We start from the raw sequence: 12015 nt of genomic DNA, 5'->3' as shown, positions 1-12015 counted from the left end.
TTTTTTGTAGTTAAGAATGTCTGCCAGCATAATAGTTTGCACATTTAGCTGCTGTTCTCAGGGGCCTGAGTTTACTTCTCGGTACCATACTGCCAGAGATTTAAGAAAGGCAGGAGGATGATATGCTGTAAAAATGGTGCATGCAGCTCCCCTCCATTGGGGGCATACCTAAAGAGAGCTGCACCACCACGGGATGAGGAAACTAGTTTACTTTACTTAAGCAATATTCACTGTTGTTTCTATCAATATAGCAGGCAAGATCATTAACAAAGTGATAGTTCAATATCTCTAACTCAGGCTTATACATGTAATTTCTGGTGAGAAGTGGTTTTAAAATATGATGTCCCCGCTAACTATTTTCACAATTTTCGGAGGCGCCAAACAAAACGTACTGTGTGTTAATAAAAAATGGAGACAACAAACGTACGAAATTAAACATTATGATAATAAAACTCATTACCGCCACACCTGAAGATATCCATAAATACGGCAGGATTTCCGTTTTTTACTTTTATTCTTTCCATCGTGGAACTTCTAGCATTTTCTGGGCATTTGATAGCTTACCTTACCTAAACAATGCGGTCTCTCTTATCTCAATTACAGCTGGTTAGGTAAATCCTGATGTGATAAATGTAGAGAACAAGCATGAATTATACTTAAAAGTAAAGGTCTGGCTTTTAACATCCATGGTTATCCAAAGAATGCTTCAAATCGCCCTGTATTACATTCGGAAGTACAACTTGCAACATACGCCAGTTATCAGCTTCTGTGTTGGTACGCTTTCTACAGCACGGCTTTATTCGGAAGGGGTGACTTCTGCTACACATGCACCAACTGGGAATAACAGACGCCATCTCCAGAAACCATTTGTGAATAGATTCGCACTTTTCTGGACTACATAGTCGGGAACAAAACTATTTCTAAAAGTTTCAGAAAGATGGGATCTTGAATGCTCTAGCTGGCCGTGCACGCCGGTAGCAGAGAAGTTGCCAGCTCAAGTTGCCAGCACATTGACGGAGACAAATGACTGGCCATTAAATTCTTTCAATTAATATTACATGATTTGATAATGAGATACCCTTATCCCTTTTCTCTTTGGGGTCAAGTATGAAGTGGTACGAATCTTGGTAGCGAGATTTTACGATCGAATGCCCTTCCTGGCGAAAAACTCATCATGAGAGTTAATGTGATGATATGAATGACATGATGAAAGAGTAAATAAAAATTACTATATTTAGTTTATATGTAGGCCTAAAAGTCATATAAGTAAATAGCTGGTAAAACTCAGAATGCATTCATAAGTTTGTTAAGAAACAGTGTAGAATGTTTATATGTACAATTTATAGCTCTTTATGGCCTAGAAGCCATGTTCCCTGCACAAAATTTGAGGTTATCGCATATTGGACCCCCCATTACTTTTTTTGGCTGTAAGAGGAAAAAAGGAGTCTAATATGCAAGTAAATATGGTAACTCATTTTTAGAAAAGAAGTGGAAATATCAGGGTTTGATTTTGAATTCCGGAACACCTCTCTCAATAACAAATCTGTTGGGTTATTTTTTACAGTGTTTTATTTCAGTTTTGCTGTGTTACTAATTTTGTAATCTTTTCAGGAACAAGAATTATTCTTCTTCCATGAACTGAGTCCAGGTTCATGCTTTTTCCAACCTAAGGGTGCTCATATATACAATACCCTAGTAGAATTCATTAGGAAAGAATACAGGAAACGAGGTTTCCAGGAAGTTGTAACACCTAATATATATAATGCTAAGCTCTGGCAGACATCAGGACACTGGGCTCATTATGCTGTAAGTTAATGATGCATTTCTCTTAATTATGTTCTATAATTGCTAGAGTTAATAAACTTCATTTCTACCTATATTTGCTATGTATTCTTCCTTACATTATTTTAATTTTAAAATTATTTGTTACCAAGTTTTCGTGGATCACAGAGGTGAAAGAAGGTGCTGGTTGGAATGGGTCCATCTACGATGGTCAAATATTAATTTAAAACTTTAAAAATACAGGATATATATTTCTTTTCAGATATTAAACTTTAACAAACAACAAGATTTCAGGTACAGCGGTAGTTTTGTACAAAATGAAAAAGCAGAAAAACCAAGAATTGGTAAGTTCATAATTTACAAAGGTCCCAACATCACTAATGTTGCGTTTAGTTAGACAGGCAAGGAGACGAATTTCCCAAATTGTTTCACAGGAAATTCTAAATCACAATTTTGAAAATCACTTTGCTCCAATGGTTACAAGCTACGGCCTTCCAAAGACACCACTCGATATTACACAATTATCAATTATATTACAAGAAAAGAGCCTCATCGCTCCACAGTTCTGCCCAGGAGACTGTACTCCCAAACCCTTACAGCCTACTCAAGGCAACCATTAACTTTTACAATTCGGATAAGGGCGTCCTTGCTCGATAACGTTTACACTTTCAGGCCTACAATTTACAAGACCATATCAATAACCTTTTAAGTTTACACAGGGGTATCTAGTACCCATTCTACTGGGCCTTTATGGAAATCAACAGGTTCAATTACAAAATGTATGGAGGCGGACATTTGCGCTCTTTGAAATTAAGAGGTTAAAATCCTACTTGGGCTTGTGGCCCGACGATGCAGAGGGTAATCCTAAACTACTGAGGTGGCTAGATGGACAAGTTAAGTTACAATTCACAAGCGGAAACGGTTACAAAATCATAGTTACCTCAAGATTAATGGAAGGGGAATTTGAGAGGGTAACACACTCTCTATCCCCGGTTTTCAGTTTAAGTACTTATGACTTACTTGAACTTTTACATGATATGGAAGAAAGTGTACATTTTAGGAAATTGACTATTACGTAGTTAAAGATTGAAAACATCCCCTCGAGTCAGCTTGCAGATATAACTACTCAGATAGAAAAATGGTGGCCATTACCTTAGCTAATGTTCTGCCTGCCGAAGAATGGGGCCCTCCCACCTCCTCTCTTAACACACACACTCAGTAACGCTACGATCATAAATACAAGTTAGCTCGAAAAGGCGTCAGCTTTTATACCAGAGTCTCTAGAAAGACCCCCATCTAGAGTATGGTTCCAGTACATGGGACCCTCACCAGGATTACCTGATTCAAGAACTGGGAAAAATCCTAAGAAAAGCAGCTCAATTTGTTCTGGGTGATTTCCGTCAAAAGAGTAACGTTACAAAAATGTTGCAAAGTTTGGGCTGGGAAGAATTGGGAGGGGGGCGAGGCGTAAGGAGGGAGCTGTCCCGGTTCCAGTTGTACTGCCAACTGAATGGAAATGAAATCTTATTTGAATCGATAATATGATTGATAGATATGTATTTTCCTAGTGCTCAATCGGAAGACCTTGCTTATCTTTGAGATTCATATTGCCAATCTTTGAAACACAAACTATGAATCGCTTATGCATCGCCGTGAGACATCTGGCGTACACTTTATGTACTAGTACTGTTGTTGTTTACACAGCAAAGCCAACTTATAGAATTCACGCTAAGAACAAGATTCACATTGAGAAAAGTTATATACTTATATAATGTGTGTGACAGGTGGCCATGGAGAATGTATTAGCCAAGGATATTGCATGTGGTCTTTATAGGATTATTCTTTTAAGTTATGTATTCTTCAGCATAATAGGATTGTGATTGTGGTTATTTATATTGATTTTTATATGATACTATGTTATCTGTGTTTTCGTCAGCATATAATCTTTTCAAATTGAATGTGTATACATCTTCAGTCTGAAAGCCATATTTGTTTATTTACTTACAGTGCTTGGTTACCATAGCACTTGAATGATCAGCTGGTGATCACGTAAGTAAGGTTAACCGAAGTTTATATACCTCTGCTGACACATCATGCATTGAGATGGATGATTCAAACAGAAGTAATGTTTCAGCTAATGACAAAAGTAATTCCTCTCAGCCTGTGTGTAACCATTGCGGGCAACTGTTTTAAGTCCACTCGGGGGGTCAATATTCATATCTCGAAAGCACATCCGAATGAGCACCGAACACGGCTAGTGATTAGACAGATAGCTGGGGAATCGAACCACCAAGTAAGTACTGAAATAAATTTAGAAACATCTGCAGAACAAGGGCATGAATCTAGAAAAGAAATAAAACAACAAAACACACATAACTCGTACTACCAAGAGTAAATGGTGATATGGAGGGAAAAGCTACAAGGTGACATCAATGATTCTGAATTTTTCTTATTTGTAGAAGACTTTCTAAAGTTTCTGTCCAATGCAATAGATTTTTTGCCTGGGCCTAAACACCCAGCAAGGAAATTTTATGAGGCGCATAAAAAGAAATCATGTGCTAATACGGAAAAGGGATATAAACAAAGTTCAAATAAGCAAAGGTCCGCTAATAGGGATAGAGAAAAAATACGAAGTAAATAATTATATCACTTAACTCAATTTCAGTTCCACAATCAACGTAGGAAAGCAGTTAGAACGGTCCTTCATGAAAACAATGAAAGATGTCTGATTAATTCTCAACATGTATATGGCTAGGACGTGAAAATAATTCAGTGAGAGAAAATTATCCCCCAAAAGTGAGTGAAGCTACACAAACGATTTACAATGACACGTTTAATGTTGTTATATCTAAAGATGAAATACAGCTTGTAACAAGTAGAATTGCGGTGGACACTTCACCTGGACCTGATTATGTCATCGTTAGAGCTATTAAAAGTGACATAGGCAAGAACCGTTCTTATACACAAGGGAGGTGCCCCTGATGATAATGCAAACTGAAGACCAATCACAATATTTTCTGTTGTTAGGAGAGTAATTGAGCGAGCTCTTCATAAACGCCTGAGAGAATACGTTGCTTTTAATCCACAACAACGGGGATTTATATCTTCAGACGGTACACATATCAATACTTCTACACTCGATTCAGTTTTAAATTCCTCGAAACTGAACAAAACTGATCTAACAGTGAATTTTCTAGACGTCAGAAAGGCGTTTGACAACATAGGATACCTTCATTTACATGAGACCTTGAGGACATTAGGAATACCTGAGAAATTAAAAGAACTAATAGTTAATCTCCAGACAGGAAACACTACAAAAATAGAAACTGTAACTGGAAAGACAGCCACCTTAAGCCTAAAAAGGGGTGTTATGCAGGGCTCACTTCTTTCTCCCTGTCTCTACAATCTAGCAACAGATCATATTTTAAACGAACTAACTGAAGACTGTCTCTCAAGCCACTATGGATTTTCTTTAGTACCACATCTTCCAACTTTAACGATCATGGATTTCGCTGATGACTTGGTTGTCATAGGAAATAGTCGAACAGCAGCACTTGAGCTCTCGAAAATAGTCACAAGGAGATTTCATGAAATAGGGCTTTATATCAACCCAATAATTCATTCATTCATTCACTCGCTAATTGCGTGCGAGTTCATCGTGGCTACAAAAATTGACGAAGAAAGTGAGTTACAGAGTGAATCGACGTGATAATACAGGTTTAATCAAGTAGACTAAGTTTCAGAGATATATTAAAGTCTCTACTTACTACTAGAATAGAGAATATTCAGAGAAAATTGATATTTTAGTGTCGAAATATTCTTGTTTGCTGTAAGAAGCCATCTTGTCATAGATTTTAAACACAGTAAGGTCGCACTCCAGTTTTGAAGTACGTTGAGTGATCTAAGCGCTAACGTGTAGCGGAGAATAAAGAAAAATCAGTCCACCATATTGAGTCCAAAAGATGACGGAGAAGTCTAAGGCGCGTCTCGACTAGGCCCTGACACAACTTGTGAATATAGCGGAAGGAGGCAGTTACCTGAAAAAGGAAGCCAAGGAAACTCTGCACAGAATCGTAAGTAACATCCAAAACTTATTTGCAGAACTACAATCAGCCTTAGAGGCAAGTGAAAAGGCAGCAAAAAATACTCGAAATGAGGTTAGAACAGGTATAAGTACAGATATAGAAGTAGACGTCGGCTACTCAACAGGACAACCAGCCACATCTAGCGACCCGAAGCAAGAAACAGCATGTCGGAACAAGACGCTAACAACTCCTGTTGGACAATGGAGCATTCACAGCAGTCAGGAGGCGACACCAAGTAGCCATTCCACCAACTACTCTGGCAGGAACATAACAGAGCCGAAACCTAGCGGCCTCCGGGCCAACTCTTTCAACATAGACAGTAAGAAGTTACGACACGATACTCAACAACCCACGATAACAAGTGAGTTGGAAATAGAAGTTGAAAATAAACTGGAAGAAAAAATTTCCCAAAAACTAATACAAAAAATGGAAGCCATGATAGAACATCTCACCAACAATCTAAGAAATTTAATAGATGAGAAAATCAGAACCCAAATTATACACTTAGCTGGGTCCGTGACCACAGCAAAAACAACTGAGAATGTACCAAGCGGAACTGAACTGAAAGAAATAACGCGAAAATCTCCCAACCCGCTAACTACACAAAGAGCCTTAATTAACGACAAGAGAGACGATGAGATCTCAGTAAACAACGACAAAAAGGAAGTAGACTTTAACGAATCAACCGGCGACGAAAACAACCAAACATGGACCGCAAGAAGGAAGCGCCGAGGAAATCAACAGAAGATGACCCCAATAGTAGTGGGCACGCAGCAACAACCCCAACAAGAAACGGACGCAACAGACGGCCCACTTCAGGCAGCCGTACGCAAAGCGTGGCTCTATATAGGACGCCTCCACTATAACTCCACTCCGGAGAAACTTATCCGACACCTCCGGAAACTAAAGGTGATGGAAATAATAGAATGTGATGAAATAAAATCCAAAGGAACTCTAAAAGCCTACAAAGTAGGCATACCATTAAACGAGCTTCACAAAATCACAGTTCCAGAAGAATGGCCTGAAGGGGCTACAATTAGAAGGTACAGGTTTTTTCGTCCCCAAAGCAGAGGTGCAGAACTCGAAGCTTAACCTACTACTATGGAACGTTGAAGGACTTAAAAGCACCTTAGAATTAACTGAAGGCGAGCTCCTAAGAAGCCATGACATACTCATCCTGACAGAGACTTTCGTGATGGACAATATAGAAATCCCCGGTTTCTACTCAGAACATATTCCTGCAAAAAAAGGACCGAGGGGAAGACCTACAAAAGGAATATCCTGCTTGTACAAACCAACGATAGGAAGAACATCTTGCGTCTGTGAACAAGAAGACACCATAATAATGGAGTCCGAGAGAGTGACTTTCGTAGGCCTATACATCGAACCACTGACCCCGATTGAAGACGACATAGCAATCATGATGACTGCTCTAGGAAAGACGGCCACGGGAAAAAGTATTATTATAGCGGGCGACTTAAACTGTAGGCTAGATAAGTATGATTGCAGAAGTAGGGAACTACTACAGATGATGGCTGAAGAGGGATTTACACTGGTTAGTAAGAGAAAAGACAACACATACTTCGCACATAATGGTAGCAGTACCATAGACATAATCCTGTACACAGGCAACGATCTAGAAATAACGGACCCTAAGGTGTTATATTCCGACGCGGTGACACCAATAAAGAAACATTGTCCAGTGACAACTACTTTCAAATTGAGATAGTCTACAGGCACACGACAGGAAACAAACCATACGAAAAGAACCTCCAGAAAGATAGACGTGAATAAAATACGTGAAAATGGAGACAAGCTTACCATCTTTGAAAACAAGATTCAGGAAAAGGACCTAGATGCTGCTGCAATAGCGCTAGAAGACATAATCAAAGCCGCAACCTCCACAGTAAACGAGAGAAAGGCAAAGAAGTGGTTCGATCAACAATGCTATACAGAGAGAAAGAAAGTCGCATCAGCCCTTCACGTGGCGAAACGCACTCAAAATCAGGACGACCTGATCACATATAGCAGACTCAGAAAAGAATACAAAAACCTTCTAAAGAAGAAACAAGACGATTTCACAGAACTCGAGGCTAGTGGAAGAAGTGAAAGAAAACCCCTACATTGCTCTAAAGCCACGACAGTCACAGGCAATGGGGTAAATAGAGATGCCAATCTGGGAGGGTCACTTCACGAACATCCTAAACCAACAAAGGGTCAACGAAGCTCATGAAATAAGAAGACAGTACGATGACAACAGAAGATTTACAACAGAGGAAATTAGAAACACTATATCAACATTGCAAAACAAGAAGGCAGCAGGCCCGGATGGGATATTTAACGAGCACATCAAAGCAGCCTCGGAAGTTTTAATCCCAGCAATCACGAACATGATGAACTTATGTCTGTATACAGGACAAATCCCGGTGAGCTGGAAAACCTCGAAAATTAGAATGATATACAAGGGAAAAGGAGAGCCACTTGACCCAAACTCGTACCGGGGAATCGCGCTAGAGAACAACTTTCTCAAAATTCTGACGAATCTTGTGAAGATAAGACTAACAGAAGAAATCGACAACAAGATCCCAGAGGAACAATTTGGATTCAGGAAAAGCCGAAGCACCCTACATGCAGTCTAAAACCTCATAGACGACATTGAGGAGGATATAAGATTTCCAAAAGGAAAATTCCACGCAGTATTCATTGATTTTACAAAAGCGTAAGACAATCTCAACAGGACTTTAACATGCGCCAAACTAGAACAGATGGTGGAACAAAACAAGGAACTAAGCGTCTTGATACACAACATCCTGAGTAAAAACATCATCATAATTTCAGATAACGTAACAACCTCGCAAGAAATTATACAGACAAACGGAGTGTTACAAGGCGACCCCCTTAGTCCCCTTCTTTTCAACGTAGCCACACATGACGTGATCCAAGCAATAAGAACTTCCGCTCCGTCCCTCAAGATTTATATATACGCAGACGACATGGTGATGGGTTCTCACGATACTAACGAACTCCAGAAAGGAATAAATGCTCTAGGAACATGGGCTGAATACAACGGACTGCAAATAAACGTAGAAAAGACAGTACACATGGTCTTCAGGAAAGGAGGACGCCTATCCGCAAGGGTACCTCAAACATGAACCTCTACAAACTACGAACAGCTTCAAATATCTGGGCGTAACGGTCCAGACAACAGCACACTCATTCAGAATTCACACAACACAACGAGCAGCTGCCGCAACCAATGCCATCTACGACATCATGCCATTAAGCAAACTTTCCCTGGATACAGCTATAGCCCTCTTTGAAGCCAAAATCGTTCCTATTCTAACATACGGAATAGAGATAACATGGGAAAAGTTAAGCTATAAAGACCTAATACGAATGGAAAAAGTGAAAGCAGCCCTCGGAATTTCAAAGTACACCAAGTCAAGACTAGCGTACAAACTCGCGAGAGAAACATTTCTAATAGAGGACCTGAGATGGAAATTCAATCTGCCTTGTACAGACAACTGGAAGAAACTGCGGTTAGAGAGGGAGAAGAAAAACAAGGAGATATGGCCAGAGTTCTAGTCTTCAGAGGCCATGATGAACAGGGCATGGACCGGCACAAACCAGGAGCTGAGACATTTTGTAAATTCCATGGCAGTCCATGGCTACCATCACAAAATCTGTAGGTCGAAGACATACCACGACCCGGACTCGATGTGCATATGTGATCTCTGTGGTAAACATTGTGACCGAAATCACGTACTGTCGTGTAAAAATCGTGTGAAATCAATCATAGACTTCTGTATTGATTAATGTATCCTAATACTGCACAACTTGTGCACAATAAAGTTTATATATATATCAACCCAATGAAATCTTAATACAGTTTACAATTACTCCTAAAATAAAATGTTAGAAAAATTATACTTTGTGCTTATCTCAAGTAAATATTTAAGGTGTGAATCTGGTATCACAGGTTTCAAAATACGTCCAATTTTGTACAGCCTATCTGTATTTTCGGCATAATGATTACTGTCACCGAAGTGAAGAAATGAAAGAATACGAAGAAAATTTATTCGGAACATTGTATTAGAAAATATCGGAGTATGAAAAACGGTCCTCAGTCCAGTACGTTTTTATATCAAGATTTTGTACTAATCGGTTTCCACGATTGCATGCTCGAATTCTTTGTGAAAAGCCGGGGCACCGCACTTGACTCGCGTATAGATTGGTCTAATCGCACACATACTGATAAAATTCGTCATTCATGAAAATACTCACGTAACTCAAAACATCCTGTTTATTTTCTATTTGAAAGTTTTTACCTGAATTCTCTGTAAATAGTGGAACGGGTGGACAATAACTAGGATTATATGTATGGGGCACTTCACTTTTCTCTATAGGCCTATCGGAATTTCCTCGTCACTCTCACTTTCACTATCTGAGTCTATTTCAGGAATAAGTTCATCACCAGAATAATCATTGTGAACAATATCTAATAATTATTCTTCCGTTTTATAAGCCATTACACTACACTCGGTAAGAATGACACGCACTGCACTGGAATCTCAAGTACCTTCTTGATGCGTGAGGAAGTGCTGAGACATTCTCGCTAAAACAGCTAAGATAAACATGAGCCCACTCAACGCGAGAGTTATCTCAAAAAGGTCAACCAACTTCCTGCTACAACCAGTAACGCTGACTAAGGTGTAAGAATGCATAGATGACGAATATAAACAGCATTGCTTCGCGCGGAACATTAAACGTCTTACGCCGTCCACGGTCTACAATGAGTTAAGAGCTATGATATATCGAGTTTGCAACGTGGGGAAACAATCCGCTATCTGGGAGTTAACTTTTCAAATGAAATAATTTTTCAACCTACACAGGAGCTTAAAAAATTGCAGAATAAAATGGAGAAATTGGTTTCTTCTCCACTGTTACAGGCTGACCAGAAATTGAAAGTAATAAACACAGTTATATGCCCATCTCTCACATACCCATTCCAAACTATCAAGCCAGAGAAGATTCCGAAAAAGTTCCTTGCTGATACAGACATACTAATAAGAAGTGCTCTTAAGGAAATTCTTCAAATACCTGCAGACATTCCTAATGGAATGGTCTACACTGAGAAAAAATATAAGGGGTTGGGACTCTTCTGCGCCACTTGGGAAGCTCATCTTCAGCACGTTAACATCTGTAAGGTACTATTAAACTCAAGTGACAAATACATCCGTGCTACAAGAAATCTGAAAGAAGAAATAACTCTCTCACTACAATCCCTCAATGTCCCTCCATCTGACAATTTGCTACATCCACACCTAGAAATAACAGATGCCAGGAAAGTGAGAAGAGTACTGAGAGAAAGGGCATTTAGTGAGTGGTGTAACTTGCAGCAGAAAGGAAGAGGTGTATGTTTATACAATGAATATACTCCTGCCAACTCCTGGATTCGAGACCATCAAGGCTTATCATGTAGTGAATGGCGTGAAGCAATTAAGATGACAGCAAACATTTCAGCAGTTAGATCAGTACCAGGAAGATCTCAGAACGATTCCCTTTGTAGGCGCTGCCTCAAGGAGATTGAAACTCGTGCACATGTTCTGGGATTTTGTCCTCATGGTGAACTTTTAAGGAATACGCTTCATCATAACATCCGCTCGTTAATTGCGACAATGCTAAAAGACCATGGTTTCCAGGTATTTGAAGAGGTTCATGGCTTAGTGGACAACGGAAGCCACAGAAGAATTGACATCACTGCTTTCAAGAATAAGAAGAGAGGTTACATCATCGACCCCACAATTCGCTTTCAAAGCCATAAGTCGCAGCCCTCAGATGTTAACCTAGAGAAGAGAAATATTTACTTACCAAAAATTCCTTACTACAGGGAGAAATACCAGATAGAGGAAATCGACATAGTAGGTCTGATGATTGGAGCAAGGGGAACGATTCCCGCTTTTGCCGCTAATTTCTGGAAGCAGATGTCTGCCAGTTACAAAGTTACGGGAGATTGCCATCATAGCCTTAAGGGGCTCACTGATAATTCTAAGAATCACTGTTAGAATTAAGTTAGGTTACCTTCAACATTTCTCAAGTACAGTATATCTATTTCTCTTCTAAAAATGAATGTAAAAGTATACTTTGT

The 12015-nt window shown here is 39.4% G+C and overlaps 1 protein-coding gene across 4 annotated transcripts in view; it reads left to right on the top strand.

The window, feature by feature from the left end:
- ThrRS (threonine--tRNA ligase) overlaps positions 1–12015 on the top strand; it is a 250000-nt gene that overhangs the window by 125031 nt on the left and 112954 nt on the right. For all 4 annotated transcript variants that reach the window (XM_067146758.2, XM_067146755.2, XM_067146757.2 and 1 more), the window contains one exon: positions 1612–1806. In XM_067146758.2, the coding sequence (XP_067002859.2) occupies positions 1612–1806 (195 nt within the window). The remainder of the gene's footprint in view (positions 1–1611; positions 1807–12015) is intronic.

This window comes from Anabrus simplex, chromosome 5, assembly GCF_040414725.1.
Source record: "Anabrus simplex isolate iqAnaSimp1 chromosome 5, ASM4041472v1, whole genome shotgun sequence".
NCBI classification, from domain to species: Eukaryota; Metazoa; Arthropoda; class Insecta; order Orthoptera; family Tettigoniidae; genus Anabrus; species Anabrus simplex.
This window is presented reverse-complemented; position numbering and strand designations above follow the sequence as displayed.